The 20,833-nt window shown below is 36.0% G+C and overlaps 1 protein-coding gene across 11 annotated transcripts in view; it reads right to left on the bottom strand.

Annotated features, from left to right (window-relative positions):
• Nucleotides 1–20,833, bottom strand: part of ALS2 (alsin Rho guanine nucleotide exchange factor ALS2) — an 86,682-nt gene that overhangs the window by 36,865 nt on the left and 28,984 nt on the right. For 10 of the 11 annotated variants that reach the window (XR_012333007.1, XR_002177092.3, XM_073807388.1 and 7 more), the window contains exons 7-12: nucleotides 20,201–20,297; nucleotides 11,829–11,906; nucleotides 8,987–9,169; nucleotides 7,143–7,314; nucleotides 4,973–5,153; nucleotides 2,570–2,635 (exon numbers count right to left, since the gene is read on the bottom strand). Coding sequence is in view for 9 of the 11 variants with exons in the window: in XM_073807388.1 (XP_073663489.1) it covers nucleotides 2,570–2,635; nucleotides 4,973–5,153; nucleotides 7,143–7,314; nucleotides 8,987–9,169; nucleotides 11,829–11,906; nucleotides 20,201–20,297 (777 nt within the window). In the remaining 2 variants the exon portion in view is untranslated. Of the gene's footprint in view, nucleotides 1–2,569; nucleotides 2,636–4,972; nucleotides 5,154–7,142; nucleotides 7,315–8,986; nucleotides 9,170–11,828; nucleotides 11,907–20,200; nucleotides 20,298–20,833 lie in introns of those variants that run through there. The other variant, XM_019939119.3, reaches the window with a different exon arrangement.

Here is a 20,833-nt window from a genome sequence, read left to right as displayed (position 1 = left end):
CACATGGATGGACCTTGAAAACATTATACTTAGGGAAGTAAGCCAGATACAGAAGGACAACTACTATGATTCCACTTATATGGTAGCTAGAGCAGGCAAATTCATAGAGACAGGGAGTAGAGGTTACCAGGGGCTGGGGTGGGGGGAGTCTCCGTTTAATGGGTGCAGAATTTTTATTGGGGATGATAAGTTTTGTGTAGAGACAGTGGCTTACACAACATCTGAATGTGCTTGATGCCACAGAACCATACAATTAGGAATGGTTAAAATGATAAATGCTATGTATATTTTACCACAATATTAAAAATATATATATCTGATGATCAAACCACCAGGCTAGCCTGAGGTGAATGGCTAAGTGATAAACCAGCTAAGTGATGAAAGCTTAGGCAGATTCACTAACTGCCCATGGGCTCAATAGCTATACTCTAGAGATTCTCAAAGTGTTCTCTTTTTAAATGAATACCTTAAAGTAACTTAAATTACTGATTTTGTAAATAGAAGTTAAAAAAATGTCATTACTGCCTTTAACTATGTAAAACCCTGGGGTTCATGAACCACTGTTTAGGAAATGCTGCCCAAATCCAAACTTAATATCTGCTTCCATAGCTCAGAGTCACCCAGAGTTCATTAATTGCTTTCCACTTGTCCAGGTTCTCGCAAGAGGCTTTCACTTATGTCATTTGCTTTAGCTGCTCTAACAAGGAATCAGGTCAACCCTTGCGAACTCGACTCTGAAATACTAGAGGAAGGTTACATTACAGAAGGGCTAAAAAGTAAAAGAATAAAAAGCGGTGTCATAATATTAATATTAAACAAAATAGCAAGATCAAGGATTTAAAAATTACTACATAAGTTTAAAATATAACACTCTTTGACCTGTCATTAAAAAAATAAAGGCTAAACCCCTATATTTTGGAAATGAATGAGCACGTGACATGAGTCAAATCATGATGGAAAGCAGAGAAATATTTAGAACTGAATGACTACAAAAACAAAATGGATCAAAACTTTTTACATACAGCTAAAGCAACACTTAGAGGGAAATTTATAGCCTTAGATGAGCACTTTAGAAAATTAAAAGATTGAAAAATTAATGAACTAAATGCTAAACTCATGAAGTTGGAAGACATGAACAGGTGAACATGAAGTAGAAGGAAATAAAAAACAGAAATTAGTGAAACAGAAAACAAAGAAAGGAAAGGATTAATTACAGCTTAATCTTTGAAAAGAGTAACAAAAAAGGGTAAACTGCTGACAAGACTGACCAAGATAAAAAGATAAAAGGCTCAAATAAATAATAATAGGGATGAAAAATAGGAGCTACAACAAATTATAGAGGTGAACACATCTTAAGACAATGATAAAAATATTATACCAATAAATTTGAAACAATTTTCCAGAAAAGTATAAACAATTGAAGCTGAAAGAAGAAATAAAGACTTGAACAGACCTATTCATTAAAAAAAACAAATAGTAGCTTAAAAACTCCCTACAGTAAATGCTCCCTTGAACACCATGCTTTTTAACAGATGATTTCTACCAAATCTTCAAAGTACAGATAATCCTCATCTGTACTTCGATAGAAAAAGAGAGGAAACTCCCTAACTCATTTTATAATTACTAGTACAATCCTCTTACCAAAACTGGGCAAGTTCAGAAGAGAAAGAAAACATCATATTCACATAAATGCAAACATCTTAAATATTAGCAAATTGAATCCAGAAATGTATAAAAAACTAATACATAAAGAGCACTGAATTTACCTTGGGAACGCAAGGATATTTAACATTTTTTAAAAATCAATTGCTCTTTAAGTTTTAGAAGGGAGCTGTTTAACCCTATAAATAATATTTACCAAAACTCTAAGGCAATCATGTTGAATGGTGAAATATTAAAAGCATTCCCTTTAAAACCAGAAATGAGACACAGTCATTACTATTCTTTCTATTAGGATATAAGATCAAAAGCAAACATGGCAAAACACTGACATCTGGGTTTAAACTTCAATCTTGGTTGTGAGTATATATTTGAAATGTTTACTATTAAAATATAACTGATTTTTTAAACCTGTCTTTCTTGCTAGGTCAACACTTGTTGAGAAACTACACAGTTCAGAATGGCTGGCTCATGCAAGGGGCTTTTATATTTATTACTTACCCAGAGACTAAATGCGAAAACTTTCCATTTGTGCAACACTTTGAACTTTTCTCTGTACTATCACATAAATATTTGTTCCTCACAACTGGGGAGAGAACATTCCCATTTTTCAGAGAAAAAAAGTTAGGCTCAATTTGGTGAGGAGAGCTGTCCAAAGTCTTGGGGATAATCAGTGGTAGCAGTAAAGAAGGACCCAGATCTTGTGGCTTTTTCAATACCATGCTACTTCCAATGATAATAAGGAGCTAATGACACCTATCTTTTATAAGATTTAGTGAAAGTCTACATTTTGATTTGTTTGGCACAAGGACCAAGTCAAAGCTTTTCCTGGGCACTCAAAAACACAGAATGCTATAAAACATGATCTTTGGTTGTTAGAATAATAACTGTAAAGTATGTATTTGCTTACATGGCAGGCTTAGCAAGAAGCTGGAATCCTCCCATAACCAGGAAATTTGTAATAGATGTGCAATACCTTGAACAAAAAAGAAAACACATGTATATTAGTGTTAAAAAGTAAATTTGCTCTTCAGTTTTTGAACATGCATCTGGAATAGATACTTCTTGGAATCTCATCAGCGAGTTTCAGAACTTTTGTGATGCTAACATTCATGAACTGTAAAGGAGTGAAGAGAAGGGCAGGTTACATGATCACAACAGTCAGGAGAAAAAAGCCATTTCAGTAAAGATGTTAATAAGAATTTTTTTTAAACGCCTAAAGTTATGCAGAAGATGTGAGAATTTACTTGGTAGATTTTACTTTGGTAACTTAACAAACATGAGAAAAGATGACTAAAATTGTTGGATTTTTAATAAAAATTTTCTCTAATCTTCTCTTTAGGTTTCCCAATTAAGTCTTCAGAAATAAACAATAGAGAAGGTAAGAAAATATGTTAAAAGAGCTTAAGTGAAAAAGGGTTAGAAAATGTTGGTTAAGTATTGATGTACAGTTAAAGAATAAGTCTTGAAATACTGCTTTGCACCATGTACATTTCTTTCACACTCCTGGGCCGGTAAATGGAATCAATTGACTTTGAGAGAGAAGGCAAATTCCTACTAAAACCAGCCCAAGGTACTGAACACTTAAAAATGGTTACAGTGGTAAATTTTATGTTATGTGTTATTTTACCACAATTAAAAATAATTTGCGCTTCCCTGGTGGCACAGTGGTTGAGAATCTGCCTGCTACTGCAGGGGACACGGGTTCGAGCCCTGATCTGGGAGGATCCCACATGCCGCGGAGCAACTAGGCCCATAAGCCACAACTACTGAGCCTGAACGTCTGGAGCCTGTGCTCCGCAACAAGAGAGGCCGCGATAGTGAGAGGCCCGCGCACCGCGATGAAGAGTGGCCTCCGCTTGCCACAACTAGAGAAAGCCCTCGCACAGAAACGAAGACCCAACACAGCAAAAATTAATTAATTAATTAATAAACTCCTACCCCCAACGTCTTCTAAAAAATAATAATAATTTTAAAAATTCATAAACAAATCAAGTTTTTTTACTTGCCTGATCTATATGAATACATTATTACACTAAAAAAAAAAGCCCAAGGTATCAAAATAAAAGCATTTCCAAGCATAAGTCCTGATGTATCAGAGCAGAAAAAGAAGAAATACATTATGAGATCTGTACAAGTCAAAAAAGAAAAATAAATACTAGTAAAAGCTGAAACTTTCACACACAAAAAAATCTAGTTTCAAAAAGTAAATTCGTATCATATTATGCTACTTTTTTTATATCTGAAATATGATGACTTAAAAGACTCTAATCAGGGTATTTCCTCCCAGACCATAGCTTCAAATATATTTAATTTTGCTTAGACCTAAAATCACATACATCTATCTGCACATATATGCCTTAAGTCTGAAAGGAGATACACTAAGATTATTAACAATGGTTATTTCTGGTGGTAGGATTATGGGTGACTTTAAAATCTACACTTCAGACCAACAGCAGGACCTAATATACATTAAAATAACACTTAAATTATGCCTTACATAAGAAAAAGTGAGAAATACTTAAAATTTCAAATACAGTTGGGATATTTTACTTGAAAAACATGAAAAGAAACTTGGATCACTATCTTAGGTTTTATTACAAAAATATCGTTATTTTAAAGGTAGTTTGGGGCTTCCCTGGTGGCGCAGTGGTTGAGAGTCCGCCTGCCGATGCAGGGGACACGGGTTTGTGCCCTGGTCTGGGAAGATCCCACATGCCGCGGAGCAGCTGGGCCCGTGAGCCATGGCCGCTGAGCCTGCGCGTCTGGAGCCTGTGCTCCGCAACGGGAGAGGCCACAACAGTGAGAGGCCCGCGTACCACAAAAAAAAAAAAAAAAAAAAAAAAATTATTAAAGGTAGTTTGGTCTTTAAACTCTCCATGTACACAACAGTGAAAAGCAGGCACTGGAAGAGCTCCATATTTACAATCAACAGTTGGTCTTAAAATAATTGCTTAGTTACCTATTTCCTCCAATTTTAGTACAATTTACTTCAGGAAACAAAATTGTTCTCCAAAGAACCATATTTATTATAATACTTTTTTGTAAACTAAGTACACTGTCAATCATTCTGCTAGAATACAGAAGGAAATTTGAGAATGCATTATATTGAAATCTTTTTCCCCTCTTAGAGCAAACTAAAATTTTAGCAATGCAGAACTATAGTTGTCTTAAGATTAAAACGCTGCTTTGCAATTTCTATTACCTTATATTATAGCACTCTCCCTAATCTAGTCTCTTTTGATTAAGGGACTGTTCTCCTTGGCAGAATAACCCTGCAGAGACTCAACATGACACAGGACTGGATACTTGCTCTGTGTAACTATCCAAGAAGAGGCTTGCATGCTTCAGGATGACCAAACTCCTGGCTTCCTTTATCCCCTGAAGGAAGCTGCTCAGTGAGGTTCCATGTTGACCAATTAGGTAACACAGCTTGCTGAACCGGCTTGCCACCTCCTGCAACAGCTGGACTGTACTTGCAGTGCCCAAGTTTTCTGGAACAAAATGATGATGATGATGATAACATAACCGAAAGATTCATTATCTGAACACTTTTTTATGACCAAGATTACGAATTTCCCTCTTCTAAAAATACTTAACATGCTGAGATGTACTCTCAACTATGGAGCCTAAATAATCAGTGTTTAAAAAAAAAAAAAAGGCAAATTCAGAGATCACGGTAGCCAGTCATTTGAGGAACATGTTAAAAACATTCACAGGACCCTACAGATTCTGACTCAGTAGGCCAAAGTTAGGATCCCCCGATGGATATATTTTTTTTAAAAAGTGCCTTCCAGTAATTCTGAAGACCAGCCAAATTTGAGAACCACTGTGCTAATCCAATTCTCCTCTCATTTTGAAGATAAGTCATCTAAGGCCAAGAGAAAGGAAGTGAATTATCTAATTTCACAAAACTGGTTAGTGACAGCCAGGAATTAAACTCACTTCTATAGCTATAGCTTGGTTAACATTTTCAACTTTTGTACTGACTTCTGCTCTACCTGTCCCTTGGACAAGCCCAACCCTTCACTGCAGACAAAGCAATCCAAAAATCAGACTGCCTTGGTCACTCTTAACTTTACAGAGGGCATCAGGAGATTATTGCTTTTTCCCAGTCCAAAGCTCCCAATTTGGAGGACTTTTCTCCAACCAGTGAGGCTGATGAGCAGACCAGCTAAAACCAACAAAGAAATCAGGAATCAGAACAGGAAAAGGGCAAGTTTCACTTTCCTTTCAGAGCAATCCAGGAAGCTTCCAGCTTGGATTGCTTCCATATCCTTTGCCAAAGTCCTGGGGTGTTGAGCCCACCCACTGGAGGGGAATTTATAGAACAGGAACTCTACAACATTTAAAAAAGCAAAACATACTAAAAACAAAAACAAATGCAGATAGTCCCCAACTTACAAAGGGATTGAGTTTGGAAAGACTGTAAGTTAGGTGTTTGAAAAATAGAAAAGCAACTATACTCCAATTAAAAAATAAATAAATAAGTAAAAGCAACTATACTCCAATAAAAAATAAAAAGAAAAAAAAAGAAAAGTAGACGTTTTCCCATTAAAAATAATGGGCTGACCTACACAAGCCAACGTCACCTTAAAGTGGAAAAATGACGTACGAACAAGGAAGAATTTAAGTACTACAGTATTGGTCTGAATTCTGTGTCCACACAGGGGGTCAAGGAGTTCAGGAGAAAGAAAGAGAAAAAAAAACATCCTGTCCATCTTCTGAGTGTAGGGCCAAACCCTGAAAAATTTTTGAACTACGGGAAGTTAACCTTTAACAGCCCACCCCCATCTCCATTTTGCATTCCTTTCTAACCTCCTCGATACCCCAAGAGGGGTCTATATGCTATACCCTAGTATATCTGGACAGTAGCATCCCATCTAGGACTATTGTAATCTATTTTCCCCATATTGTCTCCTTACCTTCAATCTCTCTTGTAACTGATTACAGCTAAGAAAAGGGACTGGATTTAATCAATTCCTGCTAATGTTGGGTAAGACCCTTAACACTCTTACAGTTATCCACATTTTTAGAGACTACTTGTAAATCCAAATGAAGTTCTACTTGATAAAATTCTAAGAACCAGAACAAAGAAAATGAAAAATTTGGGTAGCATATAACGTAAGGTATCTTAGGACTAGAGGGGCTAGAAGTGTTGTTTAGAAGTCTGACTCCTAGCATCAACTTTCCCAAAGTTTTTCTGCCTCTCTGCCATGAATCTTCTGAAAGCTCCATTTTTCTACTTCTATAAGTGAAAGGAGCTCTGGGGGTGGAAGGATAGGGGCAGCTGGGCTATTGGCAAAGTGGAAATAGTTTGTAAGTTGTTGACTACCTGTGCACAAAAGAAGAGACTGGAAAGAAAGGAGAAGAGTACAACTCAAACAAAAAGTTTTCTTTATTTGTGATATAGAAAAAACAGATAAAACAACAGTCCTGATAATTGAGTGGGGGAAAGAGGGGAGGGGGGAGGTTCTACTTACCTAAACTGAGAAGAGGCCTCAGAATCTGAGACTTGATATCACTTAGTTTTGAATAGAACTGTCTTTCTGTAGTAGCCAACTCATGGAGACTGGCAATATATCCCATAATGTTTTTGTCCACCAAGGCTAGATAGCTGTCTTTTCCTGCTGTCACTCTGCTTATATATCCAAGCTAAAACAGGAAAAGAAAAAGATTAAAGATAAAATATAATTTATTAGTAGCAATTTGGGCACTGAAGTTGGCTGATATCAGCTGGTGAGAGCCAATGCAGGAATTCTGCAGCAAGTTGCTTATTAAATTGTTAGTAGTTTGAAAGTGGCAATAGGGAAATTACCAGAAAAAATTGGAAAACACTATAAATCAGAGCTTTTGGTTTTATTTTGATTTTTTGGGCTGGTTTACCAGTACATTGTTGTTATATACCTATAGCATGATCTATATATAACTATATACATCTATACTATTATTTATTCCCACAATACCTTTTATTTCATTTTACATGTGGTTAGAAACACAGAACCTCTAAATATACAAAGATCCAAATGATACAGACACATGCCTCAGGACCCCTTTTTGCATGAAATAGATGAGAGCAGAGAGGATCTCTATGCTGTATGTCAAAATATCAACGATCTAGGAGCTATCTTTTAAAAGTACAACAGAAAGGGGTTTTCTTTAAAAGGGGATTTTGTCATTTATTCATGACACCACTGAATAAAAACTTTTGATGCCTTTTGTCACATATCCCTATTAAAGTAGGCAACCAAGCTGCAGGCCAATAGACTATTAACAGCCCATGGTAACTAAAGACACATATTGAGTCTCATCTCTTTCATCAGCCTATTTCATCCTTTATCTGGACTGTGGAATCTTTCATGAAGAATGTGGAGTCAGGGTCAAGAACTACAGAGAGGCAATTAGTATGTCTGGAATAACAGTCTAATATAGGTCAAGAACCAAATCTTGGCCAGTGTTACCTTTAGCAAGAAAGATCTCACCCCTATATACATTCAGAGCTTACATATTTAGTCATAAAAACAAACACCAAGGATAAAAAACAATCCATAGGACATATTAGTCAGTAAGAATAAAAAATCCAGAATGTACTAGCTTTGAGGGTTAATTTCCTTGCAGTGTATCACTTTGAGGGTGTGAGTTACTGAAGTGGGGAAAAAGAAAACCAGAAACAGACCAATGGTTTTATGTTTATGAAAAAGAGGTAAGAAGTAGGAAAGCAAAGAAATTCAGATCAATGAAGGAAAAATGAGGAAACAGTAGTAAACAAAATGAAAAGCTAAGAAAAGAGGAGAAGTGATGGGAAACAGAGCACTGTTTGTGGCCTGTCAGGTCTGCCATGAGCCCACCTCAGGCCCCTGCAATTTTTACTTCCCACTTACAGTTAAAAATTCATCTATTCAATTTCTATTCTGATTCATCTCTGAGGACTCCATGAACACAGTCAGAAGACTTCGCTGTGAAATATGTATTTTAATATCCCTATGTGAGGGTGTTCATTCAACAAATATAGAATATTTACTATGAGGATCCAACAGTAAATGAGAGAGCCTAAAACCCCTACTCTTATGAATCTTACAGTAAAAGGGAGGACAGACAATAGACAAAATAAGTAAGCGATATAGTGTGTGGGATGATGATACGCACTGTGGAAAGAAATAAGGCAGGAAAAGGAGATAAGGAGAGAAGGGGGATGGCAAGCTGGTTTGCAATTATAAATACATTAGTCAGAGACACTTAATAACAGGCATACCATACAAAAGCAACAGAAACAAAAGACTTCTCATGTGTTATAGAATGTGGGCCTTAGGATCCAATTCCTGTTCACCTTACTACAGGAGAGAAGTATTGGAGTCTTAGTACCACTGTGATTCTCTGGAAGGTTGTCACCTTCTGTCGGGTCCTGCCGGCCACTGTAACATAATCCAGGCTGGAAGTCTTCGGTATCCACTAAAAACAGGGAATAATCCTGGCCTGCAGCTACACTCCAGACTCCATTTTCACTGTTCACCTGCAACAACAGGAGGACATTGTCCAAGATGAAGGAATCTGATGGAACTCCAAATCCACGGGAAATGGAATGTTAAGTTACTTGAACAGGTGGAGTACAAAGTCAGTCACATCTCTAGATGGCAAAACTCACCCAGCAATGTACCCGATTAACTGCAGAACAAATGCAGGAGTGAGAAGGAACCCTTGTTCAGCCTGTAAATTTAGAACTGGATTGTTTTATAAAAAACTGAAATTTAAAAAGATAAAACCATACATTTGATTTTTTCACTGTTATTTTTGGAAGTTGCCACAGACTCAGCTTGTACAACAAAGGCCCAGAAACTTCTAGAGCCCTATTCTGACAGCTAGGACACACCTTTGTCCATACATATTCTGCTATGTGCACAAAAATCAAGGTGAAAAGAAAATCTAACAAGGCTAAATTCCATCCTGGACAACTAAACCCATGGGTGCTAAAGCTGTTTTCCCACTTGGAACTCACTATCTCTCTGATGTGATTTCACTGTGTCCCAGGATGTTGAAAAAGGCAGGACCCCTTAGAAGCCCATCTACATGGAACCCCTAGACCAGTGGCGCTCAACGAGTAGTCTTTGCAGCAGCAGCAGCAATCATCTAGGAACATGTGAGAAATGTACACTCAGGCCACATTGCTACTGGGGGGTCCGACCGGGCAACCTGCTTTGACAAGCTCTCCAGGTGATTCTGATGTATGCCAAAGTTTGAGAACCACTGCCTTAAATCAATGGTTTTCAAACCTTAGGATTCCACACAGTGACTCAGGAGCCACCATGGAAAGGCAGGTGCCAGGGTTTTGCCCCCAACCCACCTCCATCCTTCAACTAAAATAGTTCCACAGTTATCTGTTTTATGTAGGGGATTCTGCATAAGGTTTCATTTGAAGGAAGTGTTCTGCTAATGAAAACTACTGTCCCAGCCTGCAGACCCAGCTTCAGCCATGACTCGTATAAGAATAAGCAAAAAACTTCTAATCTGTTAGATTCCCTGTGTCTAGATAGGGTTCAAATCCTAGGTGATTAGGTGAATGTGTGTGTGTGTGTGTGTGTGTGTGTGAGCGTGCACACACACGTCTCCACTACTTTATAGTTATCCTCTTCCAGCATGACATTATTTTCTCAAATTCAGGCTACCCAAATAACTGACTTCCTGTTGGTTTTGCAAAGAATGAATTAAAATTTTTGGAGAAGGAAAGAGTAGTCTTCTTAGTCTCTAATCAAAACTAATTCAGATCTCACTCTGCCTTGACTTTAATTCACATATTAATTAAAATGACTTCAAAATGTTTTTCTCACCCCTCCCCCCAAAAAAACCCCAAAATAATGATGTTGTATTTTCATACACACAGTTAAAGGGTAACAAAACTAAAACCTTATAACAAATTCTATTCTCTCTTGTCTGACTCTAAAATTTTAAGTAAAAATTATATTTCCAGTGTCTCCATGCTATATTACAAAAGTTTCTTTAGTATGAATAGATGCATATTCTACTTTATTCAAATAACAGAAAACAAGGAACAGTGAGTTACCATATTTTTATTTGTGATAAAATATCAGAAATTGAATAGCTTACCACTAAAATGTTTTATGCTGAAAACATTTAAGATTGGAGCTAGAATTAACAACTGTCCCCTAATGTTTTATTTAAGTCTTTTCTTCCCAGTAAAATTAAGTTCACTGGAAGGAAAGGCAGCATGTAAAGGTCTTATACAGTGATGGACGCATAGTGTACACTGAATACGTGAATCAGCAGAATATGTATTAACTATAGCTTATATGTGAATGATGTTCCTGAAACTGAAGTAACTATACTTTTTTAGTCTCTATTACTCTCAGTGGAGAGAGCATGTGTTGGGATAGGGGAGATATCAGAATCAAACTATGAATACATGAGCTCCACATTCCATTCTGTTAGCCTACCAGGCTATCAGCATGCCTACTCCCTGCCAACAACACCCCCCAAAACAAACAAATCTTATATAAGGAGTCAATACTATTGATGAATTTTGTATTTCTGCAGGACGTTGTGGCAGAAAAAAAGGTTGAGAAACAGTCCTCTAAAACTGCATCAAAGGGACTAGAAGTTACCAATCTCTGAATAGCATTACATAAACTAAAACCAATTCACACAGCAGTGAAGAAATTATCTATGCTTTTAGCTTCCCTATAGAAAATTAAAAGGGTTAAAAAAGGTTTTACTACTATGTATGTAAAAACAAAACAAACAAAACAGAACAAACCATCAAATAATGTTATACAAAAGTCACACTTAAAAGTCAAACTTAGGTGAGAAGTCAGAGTAGGCATTATTTGGTAGTATAAAGCTCAAAAGTCAATAACACAGTGCTAGAAACATTCGATTTAAAAGAATGAACTTGTTCATTTTTACTTAAAAAAAAAAAACTATGAATGCTCAATGAAGCCAAGAAGAAAAGAAATATACACTAACACATCAAAAAAAGGAAACATTTAGCCTGAAAACAAGTGGCTTCACTTTTTTTTTTAATGTACATCATAACAAACTTAGGTTACAAGTATACAATTCTCCTAATTTTATAAAACAAGAAATGGAGAAATATAAAGTGTTCTAACTTAGAATTCTGGAATAAGTTGCTATAAAAGTTATCAAATTCACTAAAGTACCTTTACAAGACGAGGAACTGTTGTTGGAAAATCGGAATGCCCAAGTTGACCAAAGGTATTGCTACCCCACGAGTAAACCTATTAGAAAACAACAGGAAAGTAGGTAAGAGATGTGACTCTGAGTTTCCATGTCAATTCTGAACTTTTATAATAACATATATATACCAACAGTTACACACAGATTACTTATACTAGCTTTCCACTCTTTAGAATAACTAATATTAAGAAAATTCATTTTAAAACAAGACTGAGATAATGGGGAGATAGAGTACATAGTTAAGACACAGTCCAAGGATTAATAATAACAGTAACTAATATTTTGGGGGGGGTTATTACCTGCCAGGCGTTGTTCTGAATATACTTTCTGTGTATTAATTAATGTTTCATTATCACAAGAACCCTTTTTTTAATAAGGAAATTGGCCCAGGGAGGTCACAAATTTGTAAGCAGCAGGGCCAGGATTTAATCCCAGGAACTATCCTATACTGCCTCTTACAAAGAAAGTGATTTTTTTTAAAAAAGGTAAGTACCATGAAGAAAAAGTAATCATGATTTTTTACTCTGTGGATAGGAGTACTATGGAATGACTAGAGAGCCTTTTTATACGTGAAGAGCTGCTGTAGGAGACACACAAATACCTATGCTCCACTACAGACAAAAAACAACCAGATTGCAATGGCTATGTTTAATGAAAATGGTTTTGTTTATTCTGATTATAAAAGCAATTCATGATCACTGTACAAGACTGTGACAGTACGAAGAAATAAAAAGGAAGTGAAAACCACTGATGAATCAACCACTTAGAGATAACTACTGATACTACCTTGTTTTAGGAACATATACATATATCAGTATAATTTCAGAAATTTTAATATCTACTAGATATAATGAATATACAAAATGGGACTCTACTATCAATGCTGTTTTGTGACCTGATGTTTTTTATGTAATGCTCTGCACTGACATTTTTCTAGGTCAACAAGTACAGAGCTACAATATCATTTATAATAACTACATAAAACTCCACTGTGGGTATAGTTTAATCAATTATCTAATGAAGTAAGTACATTTATTAATAATTTCTTTCCAATTACTTAATATAAAAATTACATTTAAAATCCTTGGATATATATATTAGTGTATATATTTCCTTAGGATAAGTTCCTAGGCAAAGAACTCTGGGTCAATGAACACACATTCTGATTTTTGATACATACTGACAAACTGTCTTCCAGCAAAGTCCAGTGTACATTCCATTCCCACCAGCACTGTGTGTACCTTTTCCCCACACTCTCACCAACACTTAGTACTAAATGCAATCCTTGCTAACATGATAGGTGAGAAAATTTTGTTTTAATTTAAATCTGCTTACTGAGTAGTTGACCACCTTTTCATTTCTTGCTGCCCATTTCTATTTTTTCTTCTATGAATGACATACAAATGTCCTTTCACAATTTTTCTTTATGGACCAGGTAATAACACAGTCATATATGTTACAAATTTTTTTTCCCGTATGTTATGTATCTTAATTTAGTTTATGGGGTTTTTTTGGTTTGTGTTTTGGTTTATGCTGTATGGGACTGCTGAATTATTACAGAGACAAACGTATCACCTTCACTTTCTAATTTCTGGTTTTGATGTCATGTCTTTTTCTACTCCTAAGATTACTGAAAAAAAAATCACCTAACTGTGTTCTTACACCTGTAAGGTTTTATTTCTTAAAATCTACATCTTTACTCCATCTGGAATTAGAATATGTAAAGTTATCTTAATTTTCTTCTGCAAAAAAGAAGCCAGTGGTTCTAACACTACTTACTGAACACTCAGTCTTGTTTTTCCAACTGATTTGAAATGCCCACTTTTTATCATAGACTAAATTCTCATATACACTTGGGTCTATTTCAATTCTACAGGTATATTTCTGTTATAATAATCTGTTTGTAGTTTTATAATATATTTTATAAGGCTAATTCTTACTCTTCCTTTCTGTTCTTTTTCAGAATTTATGTGGCAACTCCTATGTTTTTTCTCCTAGAATAATTTTGGGAATCATTTTATTAAGTTGTAAATATTCTATTGGAATATTTGGGGATTGTACAGAATTTACACTCTACTGATTTAATAATCTAGGAGAAATGGCATTTTTGCAATGTTGATTCTTCTCATCTAAAAATAAAATTTCTTGACGACAATCCTGCAGCCTGTGGAACAAAAACCACATTCACAGAAAGATAGACAAGTTGAAAAGGCAGAGGGCTATGTACCAGATGAAGGAACAAGATAAACACCCAGAAAAACAACTAAATGAAGTGGAGATAGGCAACCTTCCAGAAAAAGAATTCAGAATAATGATAGTGAAGATGATTCAGGACCTCGGAAAAAGAATGGAGGCAAAGATCGAGAAGATGCAAGAAATATTTAACAAAGACCTAGAAGAATCAACAACAAACAAACAGAGATGAAAAATACAATAACTGAAATGAAAACTACACTAGAAGGAATCAATAGCAGAATAACTGAGGCAGAAGAACAGATAAGTGACCTGGAAGACAGACTGGTGGAATTCACTGCTGCAAACAGAATAAAGAAAAAAGAATGAAAAGAAATGAAGAGAGCCTAAGAGGCCTCTGGGACAACATTAAACGCAACAACATTTGCATTATAGGGGTCCTAGAAGGAGAAGAGAGAGACAAAGGACCAGAGAAAATATTTGAAGAGATTATAGCTGAAAACTTCCCTATCATGGGAAAGGAAATAGCCACCCAAGTCCAGGAAGTGCAGAGTCCCATACAGGATAAACCCAAGGAAAAACACGCCTAGACACATAGTAATCAAATTGGCAAAAATTAAAGACAAAGAAAAATTATTAAAAGCAGCAAGGGAAAAACAACAAATAACATACAAGGGAACTCCAATAAGATGAACAGCTGATTTCTCAGCAGAAACTCTACAAGCCAGAAGGGAGTGGCATGATATACTGAAAGTGATGAAAGGGAAGAAGCTACAACCAAGATGACTCTACCTGGCAACGATCTCATTCAGATTCGATGGAGAAATCAAAAACTTTACAGACAAGCAAAAGCTAAGAGAATTCAGCACCACCACACCAGCTCTACAACAAATGCTAAAGGAACTTCTCTAAGTGGGAAACACAAGAGAAGAAAAGGACCTACAAAAACAAACCCAAAGCAATTAAGAAAATGGTCATAGGAACATACATAGGGATAATTACCCTAAACGTGAATGGATTAAATGCTCCAACCAAAAGACACAGGCTTGCTGAATGGATACAAAAACAAGACCCATATATATGCTGTCTACAAGAGACCCACTTCAGACCTAGGGACACATTCAGACTGAAAGTGAGGGGATGGAAAAAGATATTCCATGCAAATGGAAATCAAAAGAAAGCTGGAGTAACAATACTCATATCAGATAAAATAGACTTTAAAATAAAGAATGTTACAAGAGACAAGGAAGGACACTACATAATGAACAGGGGATCAATCCAAGAAGAAGATATAACAATTATAAATATATATGCACCCAACATAGGAGCACCTCAATACATAAGGCAACTGCTAACAGCTATAAAAGAGAAAATCGACAGTAACACAAAAATAGTGCGGGACTTTAACACCTCACTTAACCTAATGCACAGATCATCCAAACATAAAATTAATAAGGAAACACAAGCTTTAAATGACACAATAGACCAGATAGATTTAATTGATATTTATAGGACATTCCATCCAAAAACTGCAGATTACACTTTCTCATGAAGTGCACATGGAACATTCTCCAGGATAGATCACATCTTGGGTCACAGATCAAGCCTCAGTAAATTTAAGAAAACTGAAATCACAGCAAGCATCTTTTCTGACCACCATGCTATGAGATTAGAAATGAATTACAGGGGGAAAAACGTAAAAAACACAAACACATGGAGGCTAAACAATACATTACTAAATAACCAAGAGGTCACTGAAGATATCAAAGAGGAAATCAGAACATACCTAGAGACACATGACAATGAAAACATGACGATTCAAAACCTATGGGATGCAGCAAAAGCAGTTCTAAGAGGGAAGTTTATAGCTATACAAGCCTACCTTAAGAAACAAGAAAAATCTCAAATAAACAATCTAAACTTACTCCTAAAGGAACTAGAGAAACAAGAACAAACAAAACCCAAAGTTAGCAAAAGGAAAGAAATCATAAAGATCAGAGCAGAAATAAATGAAATAGAAACAAAGAAAACAATAGCCAAGGTCAATAAAACTAAAAGCTGTTTCTTTGAGAAGATAAACAAAATTGATAAACCGTTAGCCAGACTCATCAAGAAAAAGAGGGAGAGGACTCAAATCAATAAAATTAGAAATGAAAAAGGAGAAGTTACAACAGACACCGCAGAAATACAAAGCATCCTAAGAGACTACTGCAAACAACTCTATGCCAATAAAATGGACAACCTGCAAGAAATGGACAAAATCTTAGAAAGATATAACCTTCCAAGGCTGAACCAGGAAGAAAGAGAAAATATGAACAGATCAATCACAAGTAATGAAACTGAAACTGTGATTAAAAATCTTCCAACAAACAGAAGTCCAGGACCAGATGGCTTCCCAGGTGAATTCTATCAAACATTTAGAGAAGAGCTAACACCCATCCTTCTCAAACTCTCCAAAAAATTGCAGAGGAAGGAACACTTCCAAACTCATTGTATGAGGCCACTATCACCCCGATACCAAAACCAGACAAAGATACTACAAAACAAGAAAATTACAGACCAATATCACTGATGAATAAAGATGAAAATATCCTCAACAAAATACTAGCAAACAGAGTCCAACAACACGTTAAAAGGATTATACACCACGATCAAGTGGGATTTATCCCAGGGATGCAAGGATTCTTCAATATAAGCAAATCCATCAATGTGATACAGCATATTAACAAACTCAAGAAGAAAAACCATATGATCATTTCAATAGATGCCGAAAAAGCTTTTGACAAAATTCAACACCCATTTATGAAAAAAACTCTCCAGAAAGTGGGCATAGTGGGAACCTACCTCAACATAATAGAGGCCATATACGACAAACCCACAGCAAACATCATTCTCAATGGTGAAAAACTGAGAGCATTTCCCCTAAGATCAGGAACAAGACAAGGATGTCCACTCTCGCCACTGTTATTCAACATAGTTTTGGAAGTCCTAGCCATGGCAATCAAAGAAGAAAAAGAAATAAAAGGATACAAATTGGAAAAGAAGAAGTAAAACTGTCACTGTTTGCAGATGACATGATACTATACATAGAGAATCCTGAAGATGCCACCAGAAAACTACTAGAGCTAATCAATGAATTCGGTAAAGTTTTAGGATACAAAATTAATGCACAGAAATCTCTTGCATTCCTATATACTAATGATGAAAAACCTGAAAGAGAAATTTAGGAAACATTCCCATTTACCATTGCAACAAAAAGAATAAAATACCTAGGAATAAACCTACCTAGGGAGACAAAAGACCTGTATGCAGAAAACTATAAGACACTGATGAAAGAAATTAAAGATGATACCAACAGATGGAGAGATATACCATGTTCTTGGATTGGAATAATCAATACTGTGAAAATGACTATACTACCCAAAGCAATCTACAGATTCAATGCAATTGCTATCAAATTACCAATGGCATTTTTTACAGAACAGGAGCAAATCATCTCAAAATTTGTATGGAGACACAAAAGACCCCGAATAGCCAAAGCAGTCTTGAGGGAAAAAAACGGAGCTGGAGGAATCAGACTCCCTGACTTCAAACTATACTATACAAAGCTACAGTAATCAAGACAATATGGTACTAGCACAAAAACAGAAATACAGATCAATGGAACAAGATAGAAAACCCAGAGATAAACCCACGCACCTATGGTCAATTAATCTTTGACGAAGGAGGCAAAGATATACAATGGAGAAAGAACAGTCTCTTCAATAAGTGGTGCTGGGAAAACTGGACAGCTACATATAAAAGAATGAAATTAGAACACTCCCTAATACCATACACAAAAATAAACTCAAAATGGATTCGAGACCTAAATGTAAGACCGGACACTACAAAACTCTTTGAGGAAAACATAGGAAGAACACTCTTTTTTTTTTTTTTTTTGCGGTACGCGGGCCTCTCACGGTTGTGGCCTCTCCCGTTGCGGAGCACAGGCTCCGGACGCACAGGCTCAGCGGCCATGGCTCACGGGCCTAGCCGTTCTGCGCCATGTGGGAGATTCCCAGACCGGGGCATGAACCCGTGTCCCCTGCATCGGCAGGCAGACTCTCAACCACTGCGCCACCAGGGAAGCCCCGAAGAACACCCTTTGACATAAATCACAGCAAGATCTTTTTTGACCCACCTCCTAGAGTAATGGAAATAAAAAGAAAAATAGACAAATGGGACCTAATGAAACTTAAAAGCTCTTGCACAGCAAAAGAATCCATAAACAAGACGAAAAGACAACCCTCAGAATGGGAGAAAATATTCGCAAACAAATCAACAGACAAAGGATTAATCTCCAAAATATATAAACAGCTCATGCAGCTCAGTACTAAAGAAACAAACAAGCCAATCCAAAAATGGCAGAAGACCTAAATAGATATTTCTCCAAAGAAGACATACAGATGGCCAAGAAGCACATGAAAAGCTGCTCAACATAACTATTAGAGAAATGCAAATCAAAACTACGGGGTATCACCTCACACCAGTTAGAATGGGCATCATCAGAAAATCTACAAACAACAAATGCTGGAGGGAGTGTGGAGAAATGGTAACCCTCTTGCACTGTTGGTGGGAATGTAAATTGATACAGCCACTATGGAGAACAGTATGGAGGTTCCTTACAAAACTAAAAATAGAATTACCATACGACCCAGCAATCCCACTACTGGGCATATACCCAGAGAAAACCAGAATTCAAAAAGACACATGCACCCCAATGTTCACTGCAGCACTGTTTACATGGAAGCAACCTAAATGCCCATCGACAGACGAATGGATGAAGAAGTTGTGGTACATATATACAGTGGAATATTAGCCATAAAAAGGAACAAAACTGAGTCATTTGTTGAGACGTGGATGGATCTAGAGACTGTCATACAGAGTGAAGTAAGTCAGAAAGAGAAAAACAAATATCGTATATTAACGCATGTATGTGGAACCTAGAAAAATGATACAGATGAACCGGTTTGCAGGGCAGAAGTTGAGACTCAGATGAACAAACATATGGACACCAAGCGGGGGAAAACCGTGGTGGGGTGGGTATGGTGGTGTGCTGAATTGGGTGATTGGGATTGACATGTATACACTGATATGTATAAAATGGATGACTAATAAGAACCTGCTGTATAAAAAAAAAAATGAAATAAAATTCAAAAATTCAGAAACTAATAATAATAAAATTTCTCTCTTTACTCCTATTTTCTTTTATAACTTAGAAGAGTTCTTGAATTTGTGTCATGTGGGCTCTACACTTTTCCTGTTAACAATGTTCCTATTTCCTTAATACTTTTGTTGTAATTGTGAACAGCTTCTTTTTCCCCCAAGTATGCTTTCTGCTTTACCTTATGTATAAAAGAAAGCTAGCAATCTTTATGCTTATTTTGTAACTCGCCACCTTCCTAATTTCTTATTTTTAAGCCTTTTTGATGATTCATCATGTTAATAATAATAAAATTATCCTTTTCTTTCCTAATATTTATATTTATATGAGCTATAATAGCTCTTTGGCTATCCTATGTGATAGTTAAAATAAAGCACTTAAAGGTTTTAGAATCTTTTATTGACTTTTCTTAAAAAGATAAAGGGACTGATGAAGAATCATTATATGAATATATTTAAGAATAAGTTTGAAAAACTACTTTCCTTAGGAGGGTTTCTGCTAATGGGCATGGTTTTAAATGATTCTGGAGGTCACTTTCAGGTCCCACAATTTTAAGAGAGAAATGCGTTTTGGTTTCTTAGTGTCTTACTTATGGATTTTCTTCATCAGAAAACAGAAATTCACCAATACCCTAGAAAACTCAGTTCTATTTTTCCATAAGAGCACGTTATAGAAAGCTTCTTTGTCAAGTAGGCCAATGTTGAATCCAAAGTCTACAGTCACATGTGTGACTTTAGCCAAGTTACATAATTTCTCTAAACCTCCCTTTCCTCACCTGTAAAATGGAAATAATACAATGCAATGTAAAACACTGAAAAGATCAAATGAGATACAGGATTATTGCCTGACACACAGCATATACTCAATAAATGATGGTCCAATCTCATCAGGTTGGCCTTCCATGAAATTAAGATCAGCTTTTAATAGTTTGTCTCCTACCTGGGATTTCGCAGTAAGTGCAAGAGAATGGTAACCACCTGCCTCCAGATGGATTACTTCTTTACCATCCAGACATTTTACACACAATGGTTGAAGCCTTAAAGAAAAACATACACAGACACATACAAATTCCAAGTAAGAAGTATTCTCAGCAAGAATCATGGCCTTTCTCAAATTACGGAGTAAGTGCTTTCAAGTAGAAGTAAATATTTCAAAAGAAAACATTAAAATAAAAATACTGGATATATGTTCAATCTACTCCTAAATATAAATAATTCTGAATGGTTTCAACCTAATCTTTGTCTATTAATCACTAATTAACCACCATAGTTCAGAATCTGTTAAGAATCATAAAACAACTGAATGATTCATATGGCAGAGAATATACTTAGGACAATGAAATACAACCAAAGAGGGGAGTTGTCATTTTTTTAACACATTAGTTGCTTTCACTCTGCTAGGAATAAAAGAGACATTTATATTAACTGGCTATTTTAGATAATCATTCTATTTACACACTTTCACAAATATCTATTGTTAATATCATAAGAGTTTCTCTTAAACAAAACAGTTTTTCCGTGACGTACATGAATAGACATGGTTTATTACTGTGGTTACAGTTATTCTGGCAGC

Source organism: Tursiops truncatus, chromosome 7, assembly GCF_011762595.2.
Source record: "Tursiops truncatus isolate mTurTru1 chromosome 7, mTurTru1.mat.Y, whole genome shotgun sequence".
NCBI classification, from domain to species: Eukaryota; Metazoa; Chordata; class Mammalia; order Artiodactyla; family Delphinidae; genus Tursiops; species Tursiops truncatus.
Note: the sequence above shows the minus strand (reverse complement) of the source record. Positions and strands in the feature narration are given on the sequence as shown.